General features: G+C 41.7%; 1 protein-coding gene across 4 annotated transcripts in view; it reads left to right on the top strand.

The window, feature by feature from the left end:
• Window positions 1–27,652, top strand: part of PLEKHM3 (pleckstrin homology domain containing M3) — a 177,683-nt gene that overhangs the window by 31,021 nt on the left and 119,010 nt on the right. For all 4 annotated transcript variants that reach the window (XM_087863017.1, XM_045806607.2, XM_087863020.1 and 1 more), the window contains exon 3: window positions 6,870–7,805. In XM_087863017.1, the coding sequence (XP_087719143.1) occupies window positions 6,870–7,805 (936 nt within the window). The remainder of the gene's footprint in view (window positions 1–6,869; window positions 7,806–27,652) is intronic.

The following is a 27,652-nucleotide window of genomic DNA, read 5'->3' as shown; positions in this document are numbered from 1 at the left end:
GCACGTAAGTCAGTGCAGCTGGGGAGAGAAGTTCCAAGTGGAGGATATAACAATGTCAGAGTTCCTGTGGCTAGGATGCACTCAACTTGCTCACAGAACATAAGAGAATGTGGCTGAAATGAGAGAAGGGATGTGAGATGATGTGAGATGAGGTCAGAGCAGTAGTCAGAAGCCAGATTGTGTGGAACAGGACGTGGAGGCCATGTGAGAATTTGGCCTCTGAAGGAAGGAGACAGATTGAGCCGGATGAGAGGTAGGAGCAAGTGAATGCTTTTTTAATAGATACAACGAACCTTAGGGTATTGGAAGACAGGAGAAAAAGAGATTAGTGGAGGGATAATATTAAGATGTTGCAGAGGAAGAGATTCTGAAGAAGTGGAAAGGAATTAGGCACGGAGTTGAGGTGGTAGGGTTAGCTTTAACAAGGAGGCAAGAGGATTCTTTCGAGACCAGATGACCAAAATAAGAAACATCTGTTGAATACTCACGATGTATCAGGCATTGTTGTAAGAGCTACTCATTTCTTTCTCACAAGAGTAGTGAGGTAGGTGCTATTATTATAGCCCGTCTCAAAGATGGCAGAACTGAGACTCGGGTTAAGTTATTTGCCCATGGTCACACAGCCAGTAAGGGCAGAATTATGATTTCAGTTTAGGCTCATTGGCTCCAGCACCTATGGCCTTAACCACTGTGCTCGGTCAGGGCACTGGTTAGTGCAGCGTTGACATGAAGCCAAGCATAGTGTATGTAAAGGACAGTGTACAAAATGAGGCAGTGGGATTAGGTGTTTGGGAAAAGTAAAGGAAGTTTGGAAAAATTGTTGTGGGGATTGTGTTTGGGATCCACTGAAATGAATAAAAGAATGAATTGTCAGGACTAAAGATACGATAGAAATTGAGCAGCATGAGTCTCTGTTTGACTGGTGCTATGGTCTGAATATTTGTGCCACTCCTAAAATTCATATGTTGAACTGTCTCCTCAATTGATGATATTAGGAGATGTGGCCTTTGGGGGTTCATGGGTCATGAGGGTAGAGACCTCATGAATGGTATTAGTGCTCTTATTTACAAGCGAGCCAAAAGAGCCGCCTAGCCCCTTCCACCACAGAAGAAATGTAATGTGTCTGCCAAACTTTAAAGGCAATCCTTTCAGGCTTGTGTTCCACTGGTTTTTTTTGGTTTTTTTTTTTTTTTTTTAAGATTTTTTAAAATTTATTTGACAGAGAGAGAGACAACCAGCAAGCGAGGGAACACAGGCGGGGGTGGGAGAGGAAGAAGCAGGCTCCCAGCGGAGGAGCCTGATGTGGGGCTCGATCCCAGGACTCTGGGATCACGCCCTGAGCTGAAGGCAGATGCTTAACGACTGAGCCACCCAGGCGCCTCTACCCTGAAGTGTTAAGATTGTTCTCCATTCATTCTCCACTTTGGCTTCCTTTCACATTTATTAATCTTGTAATAAGAATTTAAATGTTTCCTTTAAATTTGCCTAGATAACTTTGATTTGGAATATCGGCACCACATTGGGCTTTTGAATTCTTTGAAAACACTAAAACGTTGCTCTTTGTCTTTCATTCTAACCATTGCCTGATCTTTGGAATCCTCTTCTTATGACTTCATTCATTGTGCTGACTCAGGCAGTCCAGATTTTCTTGGTAAACTAGATTACCTAAATGTTTCTTTCATTTATTGTGATCTGGGATATAGTGGTTTTTAAAAAGATAAAATTGCATAAAATAATAAAAATGAAAGTACCTAATGTTTAATAGTTATATAATTATATAAGTATATATAACTAATTATTATTTATATTATGACATATATATCATGTCTGAGGGCTTCATATCAAACAGTATATAGTCTGGACAATAGGATTCTGGGTGCTGGGGTATGTAGGCAGAAACTTTTTGTTGTTGCTTTTTACATTTCTTTCTGATTTTTTGAATAATTTTATTACATAATACATATGTGATAAATGTGAAATAGTATCTGAAATTTAAGTCATCAGAGTAGTGTAGCCATAGAACCTTGGGGGTTCAGAGGACAACAGTTGTTTTCAACTAGAGGGGATGAAGAAGGTCTTCAAGAATAGGTAAGATTTTGGGACACCTGGGTGCCTCAGTCGATTAAGTGTCTGCCTTCGGCTCAGATCATGATCGGTCCTGGGATCGAGTCCCACATGGCCTCCCTGCTCAGTGGAGAGCCTGCTGCTCTCTCTGCTTATTTCTCTCTCTGAGAAATAAATAAAATCTAAAATAAAAAAAAAATAGGTAAGATTTTGTACTAGTCCTCATGTGGGAAAAACATGCACAAGTAGAGGTGAGGGGAGATTTAGACAGGGAGGTCAGTGAAAGAACATGCATGAAGGTTGGAAGGGGTGAGTGCTAGAAACAGCATCAGGTCACCTGGCTGGAATACGTGGGAGTGGAGAAAAGTGCCTGCATTATGTGAAAGGTCGCTGGGGAAAGTTACAATGGAGGAATCAGACTAACATCTTCTGAACCTCCTAATCAATCTTAATGCCCCTAGAAGTGGGACAACCACCTGTGGCATATTCTTGCCAAAAAAAAAAAAAAGTAAATGAATGTCAAGATCTAAATAGCAGTTGACAGAAAACATGGGAAACAGAGGAACATTTAAACAATACGATGAGGTTAATACTTGGCCAACTCCAGAATGTGAGAAGTACTACAGGACAAATGAACTCATTTCTTCAGTAAATACGTGGCATGAAAAAAAGAAGGAGAAAGAACTGTTATAGATTTAAAGAGATTTAAAAGATGTATCAGCCAAATCAATGTGTGAACCTAAGCTGAGCAAACCATCTGTATAAAGGAATTTGTTGAGACAATCTGGGAAAATCAGATACAGACTAGGTATTAGATGAGGATTATTCACGTTGTTGGGTGCGAAAATGGGGTATGTGTGTGCGTGTGTGTGTGTGTGTGTGTGTGTATTGAAGTTTTATTTGTCAGATTAGTGATACCCCCTGAAGTATTTACAGTAAAAATGATAAAATGTTAGCAATCTGCTTTCAAATATTGTAGCCAAAACAACCAACAAAAAGCCAGAGTTGGGGAGGGGCGGGAGATATGAAACAAGGATAACAGAAATTTGATTTTCGAAGCTGAAGGATGGGTCCCTGGGTGTTATTTTATGCTTCTACATGCTTTGGAGTGTGTTTGAAATTTTCCATAATGAAATGTCTTAAGGAGTTTGAACTTCACTGGGCGAGAGGGGCTGTGTGTGACCCTGGTAACAGTGTGAGAGATGGCCACTAGGAAGGAGGATTAGAGGTGGGAGCTCATTCTGCCTGGGAAACAAACGAGGGCTTCAGAGGGGAGGGGGTGGGGGATTGGGATAGGCCGGTGATGGGTATTAAGGAGGGAACGTATTGCGTGGTGCACTGGGTATTATACGCAAGTAATGAATCATGGAACTTTACATCAAAAACTAGGGATATACTGTATGGTGACTAACATAGTATAATAAAAAAATATTATTAAAAAAAATAAAGACCTGGATTAGGTCTTAAAGGTACAACTTTCCAGTCATAAAATAAAAAGTCATGGGATGTAATGTATAGCATGGCAGCTCTAGCATATTTGAAAGTTGCTAAGAGAATACATCTTAAAAGTTCTCATCACAAGAAAAAAATGTTTTGTGATTATGTATGCTGGCGGATGTTAACTAGACTTACTGTGGTGATCGTTTCACAATACATGCAAATATCGGATTATTACATCTGAATTGTACATCTGAAACTAATATAATGTTATCTGTCAATTATACCACAATAAAAAAAGCAAACCTTGATTAAGGCGGTGGCCATGAGAAAGGACACTTTTCTGAGAACAGGTAAAGGAAATAATAGCAAAAGAGGAACTCGGGCAGGTTGGCAGTACAGAAGTGAATCAGGAGCATGATGGGGAAAATCCCCTTCTTCCTCTTCAGTTAATAGCAGTCATTGTCCTTAAACCGCTGTGCTGGTAGGTACTGCAGGACGAAGAGAAGAGGAAGAAGGGGTTTTCACTGCGGAGGAACTGAACCAGGTCTTCGTACTAGCCAAAGTGGAAAGCAATGAAGAATTCGGGGTGGGTTGTTTTTTTTTTCCCCCCCTCTTTTTCCACAAGGAATTACTCATGGTTTCAGTATGAAATTTTTGGGTATGGTGATTCATTTTGATCATCCTTTCCTATTTTATTGAGGAAATGGTGATAATCCTTGTCAGTGGTCCCATCTGAATCATTTATGGTATTAGTTAAGATAGATTTTATATTACTCATTCGTGAAATTGAACACTTTACAATACTGTGTGGGAGGTTAATTAAATGAGTTAAAATGATATGGTCTGGGGAAATAAAAGTTGAACTATAAATTAATGAAACCTTAGATTTAAATATATACCTTCTGATATGTCTGTAGCGCAAATTTTAAAAATAAACTTCAGGTAGAAACAGAAAGTAGCAGTTGTTCGAGACTAAAGCGAAATGGTCATTCTTCAGCCCTCTACAACTCAAAGACCATCGATACTTAACACAAAAAATATTAGTAAGGTCTGATATAAACAGACCCTCCAGAGAGGAATACACACCCCAGAGGATAGCTTTCTTGATCACATTTGCTCTCTTCTTGATTGTTCTTTTTCAAGAAATTAATGCTACAAACTGCAGCCTATAAATATGGGCTTCTTGTCTGTCTCAGTTTGATGTACCTATTTAGAGAGGGCTGAGCCAGGTGGGGGAAAAAATCTGGAAACACAATGCATTCTCTTATTCTGCAGCAAGAAAGTGAGGGGACTTTTGAGACACCCAGGCAGGACTTCTAACACAGTCCACCCAAGCTGGCATCTACCACCCTAGCTTGGACAGTCAGAAAGAGGTGAGTTTTTAATCAGGTTTGCTGCTGGATTGGGCCCAATTAAAGTAGAATTTCTAATTCATGCTTGCTATTGTAAAAAGCTCTCAGGGAGGAAAGAAAAGAAGAGAAAAATTCCTAGCTAAAAGCAAGAAAGGTAGTTTTTATTTTACTCAGGGATGCGTAGCTGAGCCATTGGGTCACAGGACAGATGGGGTGGAGGGACACATGGTTATGAGTCTTATTATGGAAAAGATTGAACTACCATCAGCGCGTGATGGAAATGAGAGGGGGAGAGGTAGCAGCAGTGTCTCTAACAGCACTACCTCCCTTATTGCATTATCAGAAAAGATAGATAACTGAGAATAGGCATCCATTATCTCTCTCTACAAAGGGATTAGTGTAGGTTGCAAGAAATTAATGGCTTTTGAGTTATCACAGAAATACTAATGAATGTCAGGACTGGAGATGTAAAGCAGGTAAAATTGGCTTTTCTCTGCCTCATTTCTCTCCTTTTCTCTTTTGGTTTGCTATTTTAAGATCTAGATCTGTGTTACCTCTTTTCTTTTTTTTTCTTCAGCCAAGATCAGAAATCAGACCCTTTGGGAGTGTGATTTGTCTTCTTTAGGGGATGACTCAATTCGTTTATGGTTGTCTCCAATGTGTGTTAGCAAAGAAATTAAGAAACAGAATGAAATGAAAATTTCAGAAATGAAAATCTCTATCAGGGAGGGGTGCCGCCTCTTGCATGGGTGTCATTTTCACGCCGGTTAAAAGTGTCAGAAAGTCTCCCAAATGACAGTCTCCTTCTATTAAAGTACTAAACTTGCATACATTGCAGCTAAGCATTGATTAAAGATGGCACAACCAGATAAGCTTGTGAAACGGGAAGGGAAAGAAATTATACCTACTCTGGGCATTGTGCTAGGAGCTGTATTTCTCATTCAACAAGTACTTTTTAAGAGCCTGCTGTGTACTAGGCATTGCACTATGTGCTGTGATACTAGGGATGAAAAGACAGACATCTCCTCTGTCGCTAGTAGATCTTACAGTCCAGTGGGGAGGATAGACTTCTTTAAACACTTCATTTTATTTTATTTGTTCAGATATTTAAATACACTACTTTAATAAAGCCTGACTAGAACCCAGCAGAGACAAATTATAGGGATACCTGTTACTGACCCGGGGCTGTGTGTTTGTAGGTGAGGGATTGGGGGAGTCAGGACAGACTCTATTCCTGGAAGAGAGGGTGGCTAAGTGTGAAGGGTAAGTGTGTGGTAGTTGGGGGAGCAATGGGAGGGAGCACTGTAAGCAGTAGGAACAGTATAAGCACGCCCAGCCTCAGAGGTGAGATACAACTGGTATCTAAGCAGAGACCTGAAATGAGCTGGTTGAGTCAAGCCTGGGGAAGTGGTTATAAGACAGAAGGCTCATGCACTGGCCTTGAAGACTAATGGGGGTGTCTGAGAAACAGGAGTTTATCAGTAGCACACTTCACGCTCTGTTGCTCTGTCCTTTCCATTGACCCTTCCTGGCTTTCCTAACCCAAAGAAAGATGGGAGTATTAGCAAGGAGTTAGGTCAAGTGACAGGAGGAACGTTCTCTCTCATGTATTTGGTATTCTGTAGAATGTTACCTAGAAAACACGGAATCCTGGGGAAGTGCAGTTATTTCATGGGCCGATGGGAGATAGTCCCAGTTATTCCAGTATTTCTGTTTTCTGCACAGACTTCTGCGTGTCACACTGACATTGCAAACCATCCCCCTCTGTACTTAATCTTACACTCATAATTCCACCGTTGGGAAGTTTTTTAGACCTGAAATTTCCCCCCAATTACATCTTGTCACTTCTACTATCGTGGAATTGTACTGCTCCTACTGTGTTTGCTTTGAACCAGAAAGATGTCATTCTCTGATCTCTTTAGTTTCTTGCACCTGCCTTTTCATCTCATTGAGTTCATTCATATTCGTAAATTAATACACCTTGCTTCTTTTGTTTTGTTTTTTTCTTTCTAGAACACAAGCAGGCATTCCCAAACATTCTGAAGAAGGGGTACCTGGAGATTAGGAAGGACCATGACAGTTACTGGCAAAGCTGTTACGCAGAACTCTCCCCCTACAACTTATACTTCTACAGCCTTGACAGCAGTGGCAATCAAGCCCTCTACGCCACCTACCAGCTTTCACACTTCCAGAGCATATCTGTTTTGGGCAACCTTGAGGCCAGGCTGGTGGATACCGTTCTGTATGACAACACTCAGCTGCAGTTAAAGGCAGAGTCACCATGGGAGGCTTTGGACTGGGGGCAGAAGCTATGGGAAGTCGTGCACGCCGCCGTGCCTGGTTACATGGGGCGGCAGGATGAGTTGGCCAACTCTCCAGGGCTTGGTCATCACGTTGACTGTACACAGAATCATTGTTTACAGAAGAAATCCAGTGAGCTGCTCGCACCATCACCTGTCTTGGATAGCCCCAAACAATACCAAAACATCATCAAATCAGGGACGCTGTACAGGCTAACTGTCCAGAACAACTGGAAGGCGTTTACTTTTGTGCTGAGCAGGGCCTACCTTATGGCTTTCCGGCCTGGCAAGCTAGACGAGGATCCCCTGCTAAGCTACAATGTGGACGTGTGTCTGGCTGTCCAGATGGACAACCTGGACGACTGTGACTCTTGTTTTCAAGTCATCTTCCCCCAAGATGTCCTCCGCCTCCGCGCTGAGACCCGGCAGAGGGCCGAGGAGTGGATGGAGGCTCTGAAAACAGCAGCCAATGTGGCGAGGAGTTCAGAGCAAAACCTGCAAGTCACCCTGAGGAGCAAACCCAAGGATCAGATGGGTGGGCACGAACTCAGGAAGAACAAACGTCAGTCTGTGACCACCAGCTTCCTCAGCATTCTGACAACTTTGTCTTTGGAACGAGGACTCACTGCTCAGAGTTTCAAATGTGCAGGTAGGAAGCAGATGTTTAGTCTAAAGCTTATTAAAGAACAATACTGAATCCCACCATTGGAATTCACTTTAAAAATCTTCTCAATGGGCCAGTCACAGCTACCTCTTATTTATTTATTTAATTTATTTATTTATTTATTTATTTATTTTTAAAGATTTTATTTATTTATTCGACAGGATAGAGACAGCCAGCGAGAGAGGGAACACAAGCAGGGGGAGTGGGAGAGGAAGAAGCAGGCTCATAGCGGAGGAGCCTGATGTGGGGCTCGATCCCATAACGCCGGGATCACGCCCTGAGCCGAAGGCAGACGCTTAACCGCTGTGCCACCCAGGCGCCCCTACCTCTTATTTAAAAAGCATCTCTCCTTCAAGGAGTTCGCTGCATCACAACCTCTGTCTTCATGCCATGCTGGTGAAGTAAGTAGAAGCAGATAGGATATACCCCACTGACTCAAAGTGACTTAGCCGAAGCATAACCAGCCTAAAGTTTAGGCTTCTTGTGGCGGCTGTGATTCCATTTCCTCTGTCTTCTTAAATAAAGGTCACTGGGAATGTGGATGTTACAGATGGTCTCAAAGGAGATATTGAGGCCCAAAGCTGACTGCTGACACTCCTTAGGGAAGAAAAGTGTCCATAGTCAGTAACTGGCATTGATCATGACCTTGTCAAATCCTGTTAAGGTAGACTCTAGAAAGTCAGCCTTGACAGAAAATCTGGCGGTGGCTGACAGCAGAATAGATGATAATTCAGCAGATGACCTCTGAGTCACAGTGGGCCTGTGCCTCATCTTGGGGAAGCTGAGGCTTCTGGAACTGCTATGGAAGGGTGAGGCATAAAGTAGAGTTCAAGGCCAATCATCCGTTAGTTCTTAAAACCCTGTTACCACTTCTCTCCCCTACTTCCCATTCCTTTCACTTTCCCCCAGCCAGTAAACTAGACAGAATAAAACCCTCACTAAACCAAATCTATATATATACTATAAACTAAATCAAATTATTTTGCTTTCACTAAACCCCACAATTTGGGACAAGAAATGTATCCCTGGGGCGCCTGGGTGGCACAGCGGTTAAGCGTCTGCCTTCGGCTCAGGGCGTGATCCCGGCATTCTGGGATCGAGCCCCACATCAGGCTCCTCTGCTATGAGCCTGCTTCTTCCTCTCCCACTCCCCCTGCTTGTGTTCCCTCTCTCGCTGGCTGTCTCTATCTCTGTCAAATAAATAAATAAAATCTTAAAAAAAAAAAAAATGTATCCCTAAGGTAAATTTACCATGAAGGTAATTTAATTGGAAACCCGATTTGGAAGATTTTAATTCAAGTGTATCAGATTTAAGTATGTTATTTAAAAAAGAACAGGAAGCTCACCAACAGCCAAGACCAAATTTTCAATTTTTGCTTGTTCCTGCCTTGAAAGCCAAGTAGTGGTGGCACAATGAAAATTTCAGTTTAGGTTAGTTGGGATGATTGCCTTTTCTATTGAAGAATAATATGCCTAAAGAGGGGATTAAGTGGATTGTCCCTGCTTTCTCTGGAGGGCCTCAGTTACTATGAAGCAGAAACTTGTAGGGTTGGGTAGGCGAGACCAGCAACACTGAGCCGGTAAGGAAGCCATACTAGGTGATATGTATGTATCTGCAGGCGTGAATGACTGTGTGTTAGGTCAGCCAGCTACTTTTGCAAAATGGTTTTGAAGTAGGGGGATACTAGCTTTACTACAGCTTTTAGAAATTATTGACATTTTAGTGCTTATATTAGTGCATATATTCTACTTCAAAGTTCAGTCATTCAACAATAATTTATTGATGCTGACTCTATGAACATTCTGGAATTATGATACACTTCTGTGGCTTTAGATTGCTGATAGGGTCAACAAATCTGTTGTGTTACTGGAATCAAGGAGAATAGCTCAGCTTACTTTTCAAGGTAGAGACTGAAATAGCTGAATTGGGAAACTTTCTAGTATAAGGAGGAAGAAAAATCTCAGGGATTACACAACCATTGTCACCTAGTTGACCCCTAATTCACCTTGCTCTCATAAGCTTGCTTCCTGATGGATTGTGCACTGCCCACATTCTGGACTGCATTAGCAGTGTTTCTAGCACTCAGAGGAAGGAGAAATAGAGAGAAGTAGAGGTAGCATTCAGCAGGTCCATCACATCTAGCAGTTGGAGAAATGAAAACAGGAAAGAGACAAAGAAAGGTGAGTAGAAGAGGCAGAGAGAAGGAAACTAAGTAGAAAAGAATAGGAAAGGATTACGGAATGGGCAGAAATAGAACTTTTGGCAGCTGCTCCAGGTTCCATGTTGTAGGATATCTCCCTTTGCAGTCTAAATATCCTCACTCCATTTGGCCTGGTTGGAGAATAGGTTGGGGATGGGTGGTAATAGGGAATCCAGGAGGCAGGAGAAATGAAATCTAACGCTTATTTGCTCTGCTCAGCTTTTACCTTCATGCTCTGGTTTGGAGTTCTCTTAAGGCACATGCAGGCTTCTAATCTGGGGTGGGGAGAAGTCAGTCCTGATTTGTGTAGTATGGCGGATTCCAAAGTAGAAAATATTTGTTTCATTTCAGTGCCCCTTCCATTGGAAAATGCTGCATTCGATTGCTTTGTGCTACACATGGTTTACCAGGTCGCTTTCATTTTCCTTAATTGCAGCATAGAATACTGGTTTCCTCCGGGGATGTACTGTATGGTGACTAACATAATATAATAAAAAACATTAAAAAAAAAGAATACTGGTTTCTTACCCCAGGTAGGAATACTTCATCTCCTGTAGGGGGCAGAGTCTCAAAAGAAAAAGGCTAAAACTTGTTAAGCAAACCTCTGAACCTCTGAATGTTTTTAAAATACTTGAGAGGTTGTTCATTATATTAAAGATTATTATAGCAGATGGAACTTTAAAAATTGATCCCTCACAAACACAGTTAATCTAAACCAGCTGTTTATTCATTTAGTATTTGTGTCCCCTAACTTTTCATCCTTGTAAAAATACCCATTTGGTGAAAAAGCTAGTTGCATAGTATATTTACCTTCTAAAACTTCAAAATATTTACTAAAAATGAACTTGGCATTATCTGTTATTTTAAGGAGAAACTAATTCAGAATATTTCATGGTTATAGTGAGTGTCTTAAGAATGTAAGTTTTTATGTCCACTTAGTCCCTCCCTCTTTAAATATTTTTTGAGGATTTATTTATTTATTCCCTTCAAATAGTTTTGATGAAAAAGCTTTAAAAGTAGAAGATTGCACTGAGCAGCTCTTTATTATGATGTCATTCAGTTGCTATCCAGGCAAGCTACAAATGTTGGCTTTTAAATCTACAAAATAGTGCAGTTGGCCTTCTTTCAGTAAATGCTTTCTGTAGGTGAAGAATTTTCGATATCCTTTTTGGAAACTTAAAGAGCCCCTGCAGAGAAAATGGACCACGACCATCCCAAAATGCCTGAGGTTATGGTTTTGAAAATACATGCTTATATATAACTGTGTATTCCTTAACATGAGCTTGAACTTTTTATAGTTGTATTTGATGATGTGTGGTTCGTTCCATGGCTTCCTCTCCAGCTCCAGGCTGCCTCATGCTAGGAAGCTGCAGCCACAGTGATCATCTTGTTGTTCTGGAACCTACCTTGGTCATTCTTGCCTCCGGGGCCTTTGCACTTGCATTCCTTCTTCCTGAAAACATGCCTTTGGAAATGAAGTTCTTTCCTTCATTCTACCATTTATTGTGTGTGTGCTGAGTTTCTGCCCATGTGCCCAAAATTCAGGTGCACCCAGAGAAGTCAGTGCTGCAAGAAAGCAGACGTGGTCCCTGCCCTCATGGAACCCACAGTCTGCTCAGGGAGCCGGACAGTAATCACATAATCATGTCATGAATGCCAGACGGCCATTGTGACAAAGCTGGGTGGTGGCAAGTAGAACTATATGAGGTAGCAGCTACTCAGTCGTTTTTGAGCCGCAAAAGGAGTTTGATAGGGTTGAACTGAACGTGTGACCCTGAAGTCACAAGGTTCCCGAGCAGAGAGGAGCATATGATGCAGGTGGTATTTCAGAACAATTAATTTGGTACTGCTTTAGTACAGCTTCTCAGGAACACTTCTGTAGAAGAAAATGAGGTACGATTCTCTAGCGAAGTTAGTGGTTGGGATTCAGAATTTGGTTTGGCAATGGGGCACCTGTGGTATTAAAATATTAATGCTAAAACAAATGATTATGCAGCTTATTAAAATATTTATGAAGTATGTACCTGTAAGCAGTTCTAAATTAGGTTGCTCACAAAATGCTGTGTAACTTAGATTATAAGGTTAGCAGCCCTGTTTTCTTCGGGAATTAGACATGTGTACGTACCTGTTTCTCTTCAGTAGATACGTGGTTTTCTTGGCTTGAGTACATACAGCTATTTTTCCTGTAATTTCCCGGCAATCAAGAAACGTGCCAACTGAGTACTATAATCACAGGGCCCAGGGCCTTGTTTTAGGTGCCACAAGAGCTGCAGAGCTCACCGTTTAAAGCGTTCTTTCTGTTCCTGATTTGTAATCTGGGAGTGATATCGGATGACCACTGTGGGACAGTGTTCCTGGTTCTGGACTGCAGTTGAATAACGTTAACAGAAGAGACAGCAAGAAAAATAGTGAGCCTGGGGATCCCCTCTACTATTTTCAGTTTTATGGTTTTATTCCTTTGGCTGCTGTTTAACCTCTTGGTTCTGCTGTTGGTAATTACATCTCTCTGACATTAAGAGCTTTTGCTTTCCTTCCTGCCCCCCGCCCCCCCAGTCCTTGGGAGGAGTAAGCCCAAGGTGGGGGGGGGGGGAGTTTTGCTGTGAATTCTTCAGCCATTTAGTGCAAATTCCTGTAATTACCGGCATTGTGTCCTCCCTGAATGGCACATAATACAGCAGAAGCCATTCCTAATTGAGACCTTACAGGAGGTACAAATCCTCTCTTTGTTCAGCCTGACAAATTAGTGCCAGAAAGTGGCAGGGTCCGAGTGGGAATCAAAGGCAAGAAACACAAAGATGGAACTTAAGGCTACAGTAATAACCCTCTCTTGTCCTGAAGGGAAAAAAGGAATGACCAAGGAAAAATGAAGTTTTTTTTTTGTTATAAATTCCCTTGACATGACAGCACCTCGGGGCTGCTCTATTTATTTAGCAAAAGTGATTAAATAGTAATACAACAGGGCTGCCCATTGTTTCCCCGAGTGCCCCCACCTCACAGACTCCTGCTGCCTCTGCTAATTGATTGACAATGAACCTCTGATAAAGCAGTATGTTGTTAGGACCTAAGGTGGGGGGGAACATTTTTTCCTCTCTCTTTGTGTGTCTGAGTGTGTGTGTGTGTGTGTGTGTGTGTGTGTGTGTGTGTGTCTTTGTGCGTGTGCGCGCGCGCGCATGATTTCATTTTTGTTTGAATTACACTCTAGTTTTCCTTTGCCCCCACCCTTTCTCACCCCTTCTCTCTCCTTCTCTCCCCTTGCCTTTTTTCTCCAGGGCTTTTGGGTGGCTGCTCCCAGCTGATACACAGGTAGAGAGGAATTAGAATTGTAGTGCAGGCTTATTACAAGTTTATCTTGGGAGCAGACTTCCTCCTCTCCCCCTGCCCCGTTTAAGACTGAACAGTGGTGCAAGATGAGAGAAAAGGGGGAAAGGGGCTGATTATTGGTACGTTAGGTTCACAAAAGTTTTTTGTTGTTAGTTTCTCATTTGTGAGGATGGATGTCTGAAACTAATCTTTGAACTAAGATTTTTCTCTTAAGTTCCTTACTCAACTTTTAAAAAATCTGTGCACTAATAACATTTACATGTTGGAGTGAGGGCGGTTATGGAGTAAGAAATAAAAATTTGAATGATTTTATCTCCCTTCAGTTCCGGAGAAGCTAGGATTGGATATCAAGGGTAGACTCTGCCTGCTGGTGGTGTAACTCAGTACCCCCAGGATGCTGAAGGTTGTGGGAAGATAACTAGCGGCAGATAATTAATAGCTGCTGGTTATATATGCTCAACTAGCTAAGCAGAAGTGAAATCCCTAATTTAACTCCGTTACAGCTGCAAAAACAAATCATTTCAAGCCCCTGTGAAAGCAAAATATATTAAACAAACAGTATCGACCTTGTTAATACCGCATGGCATTTCACGTGATAAATGAGGGCGTCTTTCTGGCAAAGGCCTATTTTATGACATCGCTTAGACATAAAGGATACCTTTACCCTGGTAATACAAGCATCCCTGATAGAAAGTATGGAGTGGTTAATTATTCATTAAATAGTTGCCAGTCTGGAAGTAAGCAATATTTCTGAGTTGGGCGTACTTACTTACTGGTCTCAAAGGAAATCATAGGGAATAGCAATGCTTAAGAAAAAGAGAAATTGAATTTGGGAGCTGATTATGCATATGAGTGTAGGTCAAGAAAGATATGTAGGTTTTTAAGTGTCAAGAAGGGAAGTTGTATATTATGCTCTTGGGGTAGCGGGAAACTTCTAGCATAGCCAAAATCTGTTTTGATTGTCATGTGAAAAATTAGGGGATCGTCTAGTAGCCAAGAGTACAATATCTGCTAAGGAAAAGAGAGACCGAAATAAAAAGAGTGGACTTTCCTTGATAGCTCCAATTCCTGTCTTTAGTGCTATTTTTGAATTTGTCTTCCACTTGCTAGGAATGATAGTAAGGTGAAGATTTATCTGAGTTAAGGAATAGGCAGATTGCCAATTGGAGGAGAATCAGACAATAAAGAAAAACTTAAATAGTCCCCTCAAAACATATAAACAGCTTGGGTAAAAGAGAATATTCTAGTTTGTTGTTGCCTTCTTACCTTGTATTGTCTGTCATTTTGTTTCTTAGTGTATTGGGTTGTTGTCTCCCAGAGGAGAAATCTCGCACGTGGGTGCGTGCGTGTGTGTGTGTGTGTGTGTGTGTGTGTCCTGAGAGGCTAAGTTTCATTTCCCTAACCTTGAATATGACCATGGAGTGGTTGTTGATAGTAAAATCTTTAAGTGGAGTTTTGGTGGAGGGTTCATTTCTACAAGCCTTTATTAAGCCCCTCCTGTGTGCCACATACATGCTCTGTCAGGCACCTTGGGATATGCAATTAGGAGTAATATGGGGGCTGTGTTCTTCAAAGATTTATGGAATCCCCTCCAAGAGGATATGGGGACTTGAAGGGGATGAGCAGGAGAATGGAGGTAAGGGGCTAGCCTCTAGTGACCACTGGCTTGAAGACCAGTACATCCCCTCTCTGCTTATGCTAGAGAATCCCTGTTGTAGAGAATTTGAAAGCTAAAGAGCTAAAGTAGTGTCTCTTCCCACTTCTCCATTTCAGACTTCATCCTGAGATTTCCTATAGAATTAAACTCAGGGAAACCTCCTTGGCTTTTACTACCCATCTATCAAAAATAAAACTTGAATTTCTGTTGTGTACTCATTGTGTAGTTGGTGCTCTGGGAGATATAAGAGAAGCATAGATATGGTCTGGACCCCCTGGACTTTATAGTCTGGTGGAGGATGCACAAAGGAAAATGAGGGGTTACTAGACAGGTCAGGTCCGCGCCATATGGCACTTAATGTTCAGAAAATTATCTGGGCTTTTTTTTTTTTCCCCCTCTTCTGGGGACAGCATCCATATGTATTCAGAGTGGTCCAGGGTTTGACATATATAATACAATAATACAGCCTCTAACACAATGAGGCTGTCCCAAACCCCTGTAATAGAATCGTTTAGCTTAATAGCAAGAAAGTTGGGAAAGCACCAGATTCTGCATGTGGTGTGTGCCCAGGCTGACTTTGAGAAGTTCGTGCTGTGAGACCTACAGTTTACTTACAAGGTTTCCTAAAATGACAAAACACGTCAGCAGGGCCTATGGTGGTTCCATGTGTGCTAAGTATGTTCATGACAGGATCAAGTGTGCTTTCCTTATTGGGGAGCAGAAAATTGTGAAATTGTTGAAGGCACAAGGACAGAGTTAGAAAGCTAAATTTAAAAATGAAGCTTTTTTGAGTAATAAAAAATCAAAAGTCTTGTTCTGTTAAAAAACAAAAGAAAAAAAAGCATTTGGCAAAATCCTTAAGGCAGAAAAGCATGGGTTTTCAGAGATTATAGTTCTGTCATTTTGTGAATGATTGGCAGCCTTACGCATGGACTGTTGACTAATGGATCCCTATCAGCCTAGAGGGCTATTGGTACTGGTGCTTGATAATAATGAGAATGAGCATCACTTAGTAGTTAAGATCAAGGACTCTGGAATCAGACTGGGTTTCCAGATTTGCTACTCACCGTTTGACCCTGAGTACTTACTTAACCTTTCTGCATCTCCATTTTTTAACCTCAGATGTGAGAAAATAATCACATCCATCTCATAAGTTTGTAGTGAGAATAAAATGAGGTAAAAGGGCTGAGGACAGTGCCTGGCACATAGTAAGTGCATATAAGGATTAGCTCCTTTAATTATTTGTCTACATAGGATGGTAATTACCTGGATAAAGATAACATAGGCATTCTTAATCAAATTTGCAACTCGCACAAAACTAGGTTAGAGAACTAATACGTTAAATGACAGAATCCAGATTCTGAAACATAAGCTAGAAGAATGGACCAAACAAGATGTGACTTTAGTAGGGATAAATAGATAGTCCCATGCTTATATTCGGAAAATTAACTGCAAAGATAGAAGGCACCGGACACTTGATGTAATAGTAGCTCGCGTGGATACACAAATGAAGCCATGGGAAACCAGAATCTCTGCTGCTGTGTTTACTTCAAAAGCATTCACGAAACAAGTCCAGAAAGAAGAGATCATATCCTCATTGTGTTCTGCCTTGGCCAGTTCACATCTGGAAATTTCATTTACAGCAGTTGGTCTTGAAGAACAAACAACTACATTTATTGACGTGTGATAGGCTAGTGAACCATGCCATGCACGCGCAGCGTAGACTAGGAAGGACACAAGTGTTGGCCCTGTATTTTTGAAGGCTGCCACTAAGGGGAGAAAATAGACTTACTCTGGGTAACTCCACCAGCCCAAGGGAACAGATATGTCCAGATTGGAACGGATTTTCCTTATTTAAAATTTGATGTCTACGGGTGAAAATCAGTAGTGTCCAGAGCTCTGGCCAATGAGACAGGAAGAACTGTGATTGTGACCTCAGGGCAAGACACTTAACTTGTCTGAGCTACCGTTTTCTCATCTGCAAGATGCAGAGATTCATTAATTCGGCCCTTCTGTTTGTGGAAGCCCTACTATGTTCTAAGCACTATGCTTGATGCATGGTGAACAGAATAATCCCATTATTTGCCCTCACAGAAATTGAAAATTGGAGGCCAGACAAATGAGTAATTATAGCACACAGTTGAACTCAAAGGTCTTTGAATTTCCTTCCAACACTTCGGTCTGTCTGGGATATTTTAGAGGGAACGGCCTTGCTCTATATGGTCCCTTTTATCTCTCATTCTTCGGTTCTTTGAATGTCTATAGAAGATTAGAGAAAATTAGATTAATGTGGTCCCTTCATTTAAACCTCATTTAATAAACAATACCTTTTTCCTTTGGGGAAGATACTTTAAACCAGTAGAAATATCACTTGACTAAGAAGATAGGAGATGGGAATCTTTTTCCTGATTCTGATGTTTATCATTGGATAAATTTTCTTTTTACCCTTTTTTGCAGTCTAAATGTTTCGGTCTAGGAAATGATTTTAAATAAAAATAAATGTACATTAAGAATCTGAATACACACTGAAGTAGGATTATGACTATGGAAGAAGAATGTTACATAGTTCGGGTTTTGAACTATTTCACATTCTAAAATTCAGAGAGATTTGATCACTTTATATAAGTAGGCTGTTTGATTTTATAGGATATAAATTTGCTTTTTGATTTATTCCTGGTATCTCATCATAGAAGTCACATGTTGGTCTTTGATATGTTTCAGAAGAATAAAATCATTTTGAATTTCAGAAGATATGGATCTTTTGATAGACCTTCCTGAACTTCATAGGCCATAGCTGTGCTGTCTTTTTTTTTTTTTTTTAAAGCTGTTCATTTCTCCCAGTCTTTGTTGCTATACTTTGGTCTGGAAAGTTCTTGTCCCTTTTTGTAGCTTCCTTTATGGTTAACATTGTTCTCATCATGTGTTCATTTCCAGCTAAACTTCTAAAGTAAGTGTTAATGTACTGTTGGACTCTGCATTGAGTTAATAGTTTCTATTTACTGACCTTGCATTGGGACAGAAATTGTTGTAAGTATGGTTTTAGGATAGGCTGGGGATATCCTACCTAGGGGTAGATCAATATTCTTAATTTCTAGCTAAGTTCCTGGAAAAACTAAGCTTTTCATGGACTCCTCTAAACGTAAGAGCTACTTGACAGTTTTTCTAAAATTCGTTATACTGCGTAAAAACAGAAACCTACTTAAGTGAAATGAGTAAATGCATCCCTAGATAAGGAAATCTAGTGATAGAGTAATACCAATTTATTTCTTGCAATATTATTTTCATCTAATCATTCATTCATTCAACAAACATGGACCACATACAGTTCCAGAAATTGAGGTGTGGGGGTAAATGAAAAGTTAATTTTAGCAGTAGACAATACGAGTATATGCAGGTTTTGTTTTGTTTTTAATTGAAGTATAGTTGACATACTGTGTTATATTTATAAGTTTCCGGTGTACAACATATTGCTTATGCAGGTCTTTATATCTTGAAATATGTTAACACAGAAAATGTTGTAATTAAATCGCATTAATAAGAAACAAAGAGCATAAAACTCCTTTCCATGTTTCAGATGCAAAATGGAGCAGGCCTGCCAAGCAGTGAGCCCCGAGATCAGGGTTGAAAGGCAGTGTTCTGGGTAGTTTTGTATTATGCTTTGTTGAAGACTTTTGGGTGCGAAAAATCCTTCCTACTCTTAAAGACTTCTTTACAAGCCTTCCTTGACTACCCTATCCCTACTGCACTCTGATCCCCTAGATAGAATTGAACATTCTTCCTGCATGACCTCCCCCCCCCCCCCCGCCCCGGTCTCCTGGACTCCTGTCATGGTCCTGTGATGTGTGTCTGACTTTTTTGAAGGCCAGACCCCAGCACTTCTCAGAGTGATCAGAGCACCGTTTTCATCAGAATTAGGAGAATGGTGAGGGGAGACATGGCTGGCCACTTCCCTAGACCTGTTGAAGTCAGAATCTCTGGGATTGGGTCTGGAGATTTTTTTTTTTTAAAGATTTTATTTATTTATTCGACAGAGATAGAGACAGCCAGCGAGAGAGGGAACACAAGCAGGGGGAGTGGGAGAGGAAGAAGCAGGCTCCTAGCGGAAGAGCCTGATGTGGGGCTCGATCCCAGAATGCCGGGATCACGCCCTGAGCCGAAGGCAGACGCTTAACCGCTGTGCCACCCAGGCGCCCCGGGTCTGGAGATTTTTAACAGACATTCCAGTTGATATGCATGCATACAAAGTTTGAGAAACCACTACCCTAACCCATAGAATGTTCTTAGTGAATGAATCAAGCCATACTTCAGTTTTCTCTAGGTTATTTAAGCACATTTCTTTTAACTGTTTCTTCTACATATGTCCAGCATTTTAACCATTGAGGTGTCAATCTGCTGATAATCTCCAGGTTTCCATATCTTCCTTACATTCTGGAAACTACCATGGTGTTCTAATAGGGTTCTACCTGGTGGCGAATATGAATGAAGAAAGAGATTAGTTCAAGTCTTTTACTCATACTCTGGCTTCCTTTTTAGTACATCCTAATGTTGTGCCTAGTTTCTATCTTATACTTGATAAGCATATTATTTCAATTTTGAGATAGCCTTTACCTCCCTCATTTCTTTGTACGGGCAGAGTCATCTTTCACCTAGACAACCACGGTGACCTCCCAACCAGTCTTCTTCTATTCCAACCTTACCCAACCTTGTCTTACCCATAGTGAATGTGATCTTATTAAAATGCAGATTGACCCTGGTAGACCTCTTTACAGTCCTTCAGTGGCTTCCCATCTTCTGGCATCAAGACCAGGATCCCTAAAATGACCCCACATGATTTGACTCCTGCCCACCTCCTCACCTTCAACTCTTCTTGTCACTTCCTCCCACACACCACGTCCCAGCCACACTAACTTCACTCTGTTCCTCCCACTTCCTTCCCACCCCCGCCCCCAGAGCCTTCACACGTACAATTACTTCTCCCTGGAATATTGCTACCATCTCCCTTACCCCCAACTCTTTCTTCAGGTCATTACTTCAACATTACTTTCTCAAGAATGCCTTCTCCAACCAACCCCCCCAGACTGACTTGGACCTATTTAGTTCTGTCCTCTGTAATGCTGGTTTAGTACCTTGTACTCTAGCCCTTGTCATAATTTACTTTATAGTGTCATTTATGTAATTGTTTATTTAACACCTGTCTACTCCACTTGATTGCAAATGCTGTATTGGCCCGTGTTGTCTTGTTCATTGCTGTCTCCCTTGCTCTGCATCTGGTGCACAGGAGGTGTGCCCTAAATAGTTCTAATCATCCTCTGTTTTGAGACCTCCCTCCGAACTCCCACCATCTTTTCTAGAAATCCTAGGTTGGAGTCATCTGCAGATGTAATTAACATGTTTTCTACTTAGTCATCTAGGTTGTTTAATAATATTAAGAAATCAAGGACCCAAAACTGACCCTTTTGGAAAGCGAGTTATGATCTTGAAGGTTTCCAGGACTTAAAAAAATTGTTTTTGACTATGTGGGGTGCCTGGCTGGCTCAGTCAGAATGCGTGACTGTTGATCTTGGGGTCATGAGTTCAAGCCCCACATTGGGTGTAGAGATTACTTAAATAAATAAAACTTGAAAAAAAATGTTTTTTACTATGTAACCTTTAGGTCCTTTTATTATATTGATATGAGGTATAAATATGCAACATTTCCAAACATAGTTGACCTCCTCTTTGCAGGACTAGGATTCCTCAAACACATGGTGTAAACCCCTACTCCAGGCACTATACCGTCAGTTTCCTCTCATATGCACATATCGTTTCAATCCAACTGGTGTACTGCAATTCAGTTCTGGCACTAACTACCCACAGTTAGCACAGACCCCATGAGTTAAGGACCTGATCCTTCACAAGACTGTTGCAACTGCAGATGCCAGCCACAAGTTCAGGGTGTCCTCAGGCCACCCACACTCCAACTGACTAGCTACAAATTTGGGGGTTCCCACAGCGCTCTCAGGTTAATAATTTGCTGGAACAACTCACAACTCTGGAAAGCGCTATACTCATAATTACAGTTTTATTAGAAAGGATACAAATCAGGAACAGCCAAATGAAGAGACTCAGAAGGCAAGATCTGGGAGGGTTCCAAATGCAGAGCTTCTGTGTTCTTTGCCCGTGGAATCAGGACATGTCACCCTCCCAGCACATCAATGGATTCATCAATCAGAAGTTCCACAGAGTTTCAGTGTCCAGAGTTTTTATTGGGATTTCATTATATAGGCATGCTTGATTGACTCATTGACCTTGTGATTGAACTCAGTCTGCAGCCCCCCATAATCCCCCTTTTTTAAAAGATTTTATTTATTTGAAAAAGAGAAAGCGCAAGCAGGGGGAGTGGCAGTCAGAAGGAGAAGCAGGCTCCCCGGTGAGCAAGGAGCCTGATGCGGGACCTAATCCCAGAACCCGGGGATCATGACCTGAGCCAAAGGTAGATGCTTAACTGACTGAGCCACCCGGGCTTCCCTGCCCCCATTCCTTTCCCAGAGGTCAGGCTGGCTCAAAGTCTAAACCCTCTGATCAAGTAGTTGGTCCTTCTGGTGACCATCCTCTATCCGAAGCTCTTTGGGTGCCCACCATGAGTCACCTCATTGCATAAAGTCAGTTGTGATCCAAGGGGCTCAGGAATAATAAAGACCCTTGTATCACTTGGGAAATTCCAAGGGTTTTAGAAACTCCCTACTGGGAATGAGGGAAAAAGATGAGACAATTCTTTGTTATACAACAGTGTGGATAGCAAAAATGGGATCCGGATGAAAGGAGGAGAAGTGATATATGTGGCTGCCCCTCAGAGAAGGAGGAAGACTTGGCCTGTTTACCTTGCTCCCTCATTTCCAGTTGGCTGCTGGTGAGTGCCTTCCGGCACTGCCTGCACTCACTCGGGCGGGGAGGCTGCCAGTAGTATCTTCCTGGGTCTTCCTAAGACCAAGCAGCTTCAGAAGCAGCCAGCAAACTGGCCGTCTCTGGTCTGCCCAGCCTGGCAAGACCCCTCATAGCACCCCAGCTCAGGGTGGTGGGGGGATGTGCACATCCAGTGACTTTGCGGTCCCACTCTCTAACCCAGATATACTCTCAAATCTTGGCTTAAAATAGAGAGTTTCTTTTTAAATAGGTATTATGAAAGTGACCAGCAAAATTAATTTCATTTATTAGCTTTAGCTAATTTAGTGTGTGTTATATACCACTTCTAGGAGGGAACTAGGATTCCAAAACCAAAGATATGCAGGCTTGTGTGAATTTCCAAAAGATTGAAAATCACATTCTTTTTTTTTCCCCAGCTTTATCGAGATATAATTTGTAAGTAACGTATAAGTTTATGGTCTACATTGTGATGATTTGATATACATATGTATTTTAAAATGGTTACCACAATTAAGGTTAGTAAAGACATCCATCACCTCACATAATTAACATTTTTTGTTGTTGTGAGAACATTTAAGATTTACTCTCTTATCAGCTGTCAAGTATACAATACAGTATTTCTTTTTTAAGATTTATTATTTGTCAGAGAAAGAGAAAGAGAGCGAGAGCGCACAAGCAGGAGGAGTGGCGGGTAGAGGGAGAAGTAGGCTCCCTGCCGAGCAAGAAGCCTGATGTGGGACTCAATCCAGGGACCCTGGGATCATGACCTGAGCTGAAGGCAGACACTTAGCTGACTGAGCCACCCAGGCGTCCGTACAATACAGTATTCTTAACTGTAGTCACCATGCTGTACTTTAGATCCCCAGAACTTACTCATCTCTCCCACCCCCTCTTTTTTGAGATGTAATTGGCATATAACATTGTGTAAATTTAAGTTGTACACGGCGGCTATTTGATATACATATATATTGCAAAATGATTACCACAGTAAGGTTAGTTAACACATTTGTCACCTCACATGGTTACCTTTTGTGGGTGTGTGTGGTGAGACTTTTTAAGATCTACTCTCTTAGAAACTTTCAGGTATATAATAGAATACTGTTGAGTATAGTCACCGTGCTGAAAATCACATTCTGACCAGATATTTATCAATATACCAAGGGTTGTATCTTGCTTATTTTTTCAGTGAAGGAAGTAAATCATGTGGGGCCGAATCAAAAGCCTTACCGAAAATCATTTCCCTGTCAAATCTGTCAAATCACCAAGCCTGTACCTCTGACACAGACGATGGACTTAGTTTGACTGTCTTGGTTTCTGTCTCCATCTTTATCAATAAAGATATTTTGCTTAGCCCCCAGGCTTTTAGAGAGCAGACAAAATAATAGATACCCATGATTTGATGGCTGGGAAGCATCTAGACTCAGTGGGATAAGTAATACATTAGGAGAAGAGCTTGGTCTTCTGTTTATAGCCGTGCCACTGATTTATTACATAGTCTCAGGCCAGCCTTTTTAGTCTCGCGGGTTAACATCTTCAACACTCTAACTTGAGGGAAGATTAAACTGCCTTGATGATGCGTAATTCATATGTTACAAAATATCACCTGAATGTCCAAAAGTGCCCAATTTTAATTCAGTAATATTGGACATCACTGCATTTTTTCCCCCTAGAAAACATGGGAGAGGTTCTTGGATGAGTGGAAGTCTTATTGTGGCCTAATACTGGATGGGAAACCTTTAGGAAAATGATGTTTCTCATCCATTGTTGAGATGAAGAATTTTAACTGAACGAAAGGTAACCACTAATGCAGAGGATTTCCTTGCAAGCCTGTGAACCCAGCTTTCCTGTATGATCCCGTCACCCCAGACTGCCATGTCTTGCCTGATTGCCTTCCTTTCTCCTTCCCACTCCCATTGGTTAATGCTGTGTGTCTGAGCCATCGTCATGATAGGGGCTTTACAGGGTTAATGTATCATACCTCTTCATTCTGCTCCCAGGGGTCGGGAAGATGGAGATCAAAATATCACAGGTATTGCTTATCAATCACACTTATTATATAATGGACCCTTAAATTAGGGTTCAGTTACATGGTCACAGCTGGAGTCCCAAAGGCCATGCCTTCTTGCCAGAGCAGACAGAAAAACTGCTTCCTGAAGGCTGGGCTGAACATGCCAGGGTTCTTCTAAATTCACCAGTCAGATACCTCTTGTCTCCATCTGTGAGGAGGACTGGATGAGCAAAGGGGAGAGACGCTGGGAATACTACTCTAGGGAATTCCTTTCAAATGGCAACATGAGGACCAGAGAACAGGAGTTTCCTGCTTTTAGATGTCTTTTTATGTCTTGCCTTCTAGCTCTAATATCCGGATACAAGCAGCCTATCTTCAAATACTAAACATATAGTTAAAAGGTTAGTTTTGGAGGTGGTCACAAATCTGTGCTTTTAGAGAGACAGAAAAAGCTTGATAAGAAGACCAAAAAGGCATAGGGAAAAGGGTCAAGGAAGAGTACACCAAGGAAGTCCCTAAATCTTCTAGGACATAGAGAATTTGGTTTGGGGTGAAAAATGAAGAAATTCAAGCATGGGTTTAAGGGAAGCTGATGAAAGTGATCTCTTTCACTTTGAGACTGTTCCTAGTACTACTTGGATCCACTCTCATGACTTTAATTTTATCAAATTGTTGTCATTACTAAAATAGCTCAAGTAGAAATTACTCTAAGAGATGCTGTCAGGGTTTTTTTTTTTTTGGAGGTTTTAGCGAAGAGGAGGAAAGGTTGCGTTGTAAAGATACTGTAAAGTTCAAAGAGATGAGACTCAGGAAAAACACAAGGAAAGAGGAGCAGCATTCAGAATGGGGAGTGACGTGAAAGAGAAGTCGAGGAGCCGCTGGTGGGACAGTGTTTGTCACAGAAGTGACAGGCTGGATGAGGCTGATACACACAGAGACTTCTATATACAAGCTGGAAGGAAACATGGGTTCCGGAAGAAGACTAAAGAAAGCTTGCTTCTCAGGGAAAGCAAAAAGAGAATCTGAACTTCTAAGCCAGTGAGAGGTTATTGACCTTTCAAAGCTATCCAAATAGAGGTAGAACCACTGTGCTGTCAAGAAACAAGGCCTACCAACCATGTCTTCTCTTCCCCCCTCAGGTTTTCCTCACTTCTTGATAAAGTGCTGTCTCACAAAAAGAGAGTTAGTGGTGGTTTAATATAATGTTAAAGATCAGGGAGAATCACTGCAGAAAGAAGATCATTGGGGTACACAGCAGACTGAGGAAAAAGCGTTCAGTACAGGGCTGGGACTAGGGTAGGGGGAGTGAGGCAATTGCTTTGGGCATACAACTTAAGACGATACCCCCCCAAACCACTCAGTAATCAAGATAAGTAATATTTTTAATGTAATATGATTTAAAAGTCAAAATTAATGCCAAAAAAATCCTTGATGAACAAAATATAAAGTTTTAGAGATAGGATCAGTATGACTGAGTTTTTCTTTTGTCTCAGGCTCATATATGGCTCGGCACTGGTTCAGAGGAACATTCCAGTAAGACTATTGATTTTTTTTTTTTTTTTTTAAGATTTAGTTGAGAGAGAGAGCATGAGCAGGGGGAAGGGTAGAGGAAGAGGGAGAAGCAGGTTCCCCGATGAGCAAAGAACCCTATGCGGGACTCAGTCCCAGGACCCTGGGATCATGATCTGAGCCAAAGGCAGACGCTTAACCGATTGAGCCACTCAGGCACCCAAGACAGTTGATTTAGTTAAGACAACTTCCCCCAGAGCTTTCACTGTGTAAGTTCCAAGTAGCCCAGCTCAGCATTTGCCTTGTAACAAGGCAAATGCTGACCTCACTTCCCTGTCTGGGGCTGCAGGGGTACAATATGGGGAATCCTGCTACTCCCATGTTTAAGAGACAACTGGCAGCAGGGGTTAGACTGTGACAGAGGGACAGTATTTCCACCGCGGGCTGTTCTCATGTCCAAAATAACCAGGGTAGCTCAGCCCTTTCCCTTTCTGCAGTTTTCCAAATAAGAATTATGGTCGCAAGTGTTTCACCAGAAGGATTACTCTGTTTGGAAAAGAGCCAATGTTACTGGCAGGTAATCTAGAAGGTGGCGGTACAGTGTGGACAAGATCTCTCTTTGATGGTGCCTCTCTACTCTAAACTAACGTAGTGGCACGAATCATTTCTTTTAGCTAAGAAAGTAGAGCTGGTGAGGCGGCTTTCCTCCTTCCCATGATAGACCACGTATCTATCACTTGCAGAGAAAAGTGATTAAGTAGCATCCATACTGGGACCTCTGATTTTGCCCTCTTTGTGCTGTCACAGGGTTTCTCAACAGTGGCAAGCCTGACATTTGGGGCCAGATAATTCTTTGTTGTGGGGGGCTGTCCTGTGCAGTGAGGGATGTTTAACAACATAGATGTTTAACAACATCCCTGGCCTCTATCCCCGCTCACCCTTTTATGACAACCAAAAATGTCTCCAGATATTATAAACGACCCCTTTTGGGACAAAACTCTCCCCTGGTTGAGAACCACTGTGCTGTCAAGAAATAAGGTCTACCGGCTATGTCATCTCTTCCTCACTTGGCTTCTACTCACTTCTTTATAAAGAAATAAGTGTCTTCTACTGAAATGCATGTCAATTATTTCGTACCACCTAATGGTTTATAATGAGACCTTAAGCATCTTAATGGGTAGCTCTAGGTAAAAATATTAAGTTATAGAAAGAGAACCCTCAACCAGCCATTATTCAGTATGAGATACGTCAGATGCTCTCAGTCACATAACAGAAAATCAAATTCAAATTGATTCGTACAGTAAAGGGGAATTAATCTCAGTGAACTGAGCTTTAGGAATCAGAGGATCTGGTAGCTTAAAATTTTTGAACTCTGTGTTTTGGTCTTACTGCCCCAGATGTAAATAGCATTTTCTCTCTGAAACCACCTGCCCCGTCTGACTGATAGATTTCTCACACCACATCCTGGGCATCTTTGACAATCCCAATCCTTTCCACATTCGTCTGTTACCAAAATGTTTGCAGTTCTTCTCCATAGTATCTCCTTTTCTCTCCCCTTCCTGCTCCCAAGCTCACTGCCTACTTAAGCCCAGACGGTGCAATAACTCATCAACTGGTTCTCTCCCCTTCCATTGTTTGTTTGTTTGTTGTTGTTGTTGTAGTTAAAGATTTTTATTTATTTATTTATTTGACAGAGAGAGAGAGAGAGAGACAGCGAGAGAGGGAACACTAGCAGGGGGAGTGGGAGAGGGAGAGAAGCAGGCTTCCAGCTGAGCAGGGAGCCTGCTGCGGGGCTCTCCCAGGACCCTGGGATCTTGACCTGAGCCAAAGGCAGACGCTTAACGACTGAGCCACCCAGGTGCCCCTGTTTGTTGTTTTGTTTTTCCTTGCCAATTAATCTTTCCAAAGCTCAGGTTGCTGTTCTCCTTCAAACAACTCTAGCTCTTCCTGTATCTTATTGATTAGTAAGGATTTCCTCCCCCTGGGCATTCGGGATTCTTATGTTCTAGCTTCAGTTTATGGTTCCAAGTTCTTTCTTCCTAACACCCCTCTCATTACAGGGAGCTTCAGATATCTAGAATTATCAATGTTTTCCAAATATGCCCCTGTTTTTCTGAGCTGTCGTCTTCCAAAATCTCTTTTCTTTTGCAAGGCCCAGTTCAAATGCCCCATGCCTACACAGCCTTCCCCAGTCTCCACAATTAGATTGCTTCCTCCTTGGCTTATCTCTTAC

This window comes from Ursus americanus, chromosome 1, assembly GCF_024610735.1.
Source record: "Ursus americanus isolate L20-20 chromosome 1, mUrsAme1.1.p, whole genome shotgun sequence".
Taxonomy (NCBI): domain Eukaryota; kingdom Metazoa; phylum Chordata; class Mammalia; order Carnivora; family Ursidae; genus Ursus; species Ursus americanus.
The sequence above is the reverse complement of the archived record's forward strand: the minus strand, read 5'-3'. Positions and strand labels throughout refer to the sequence as shown.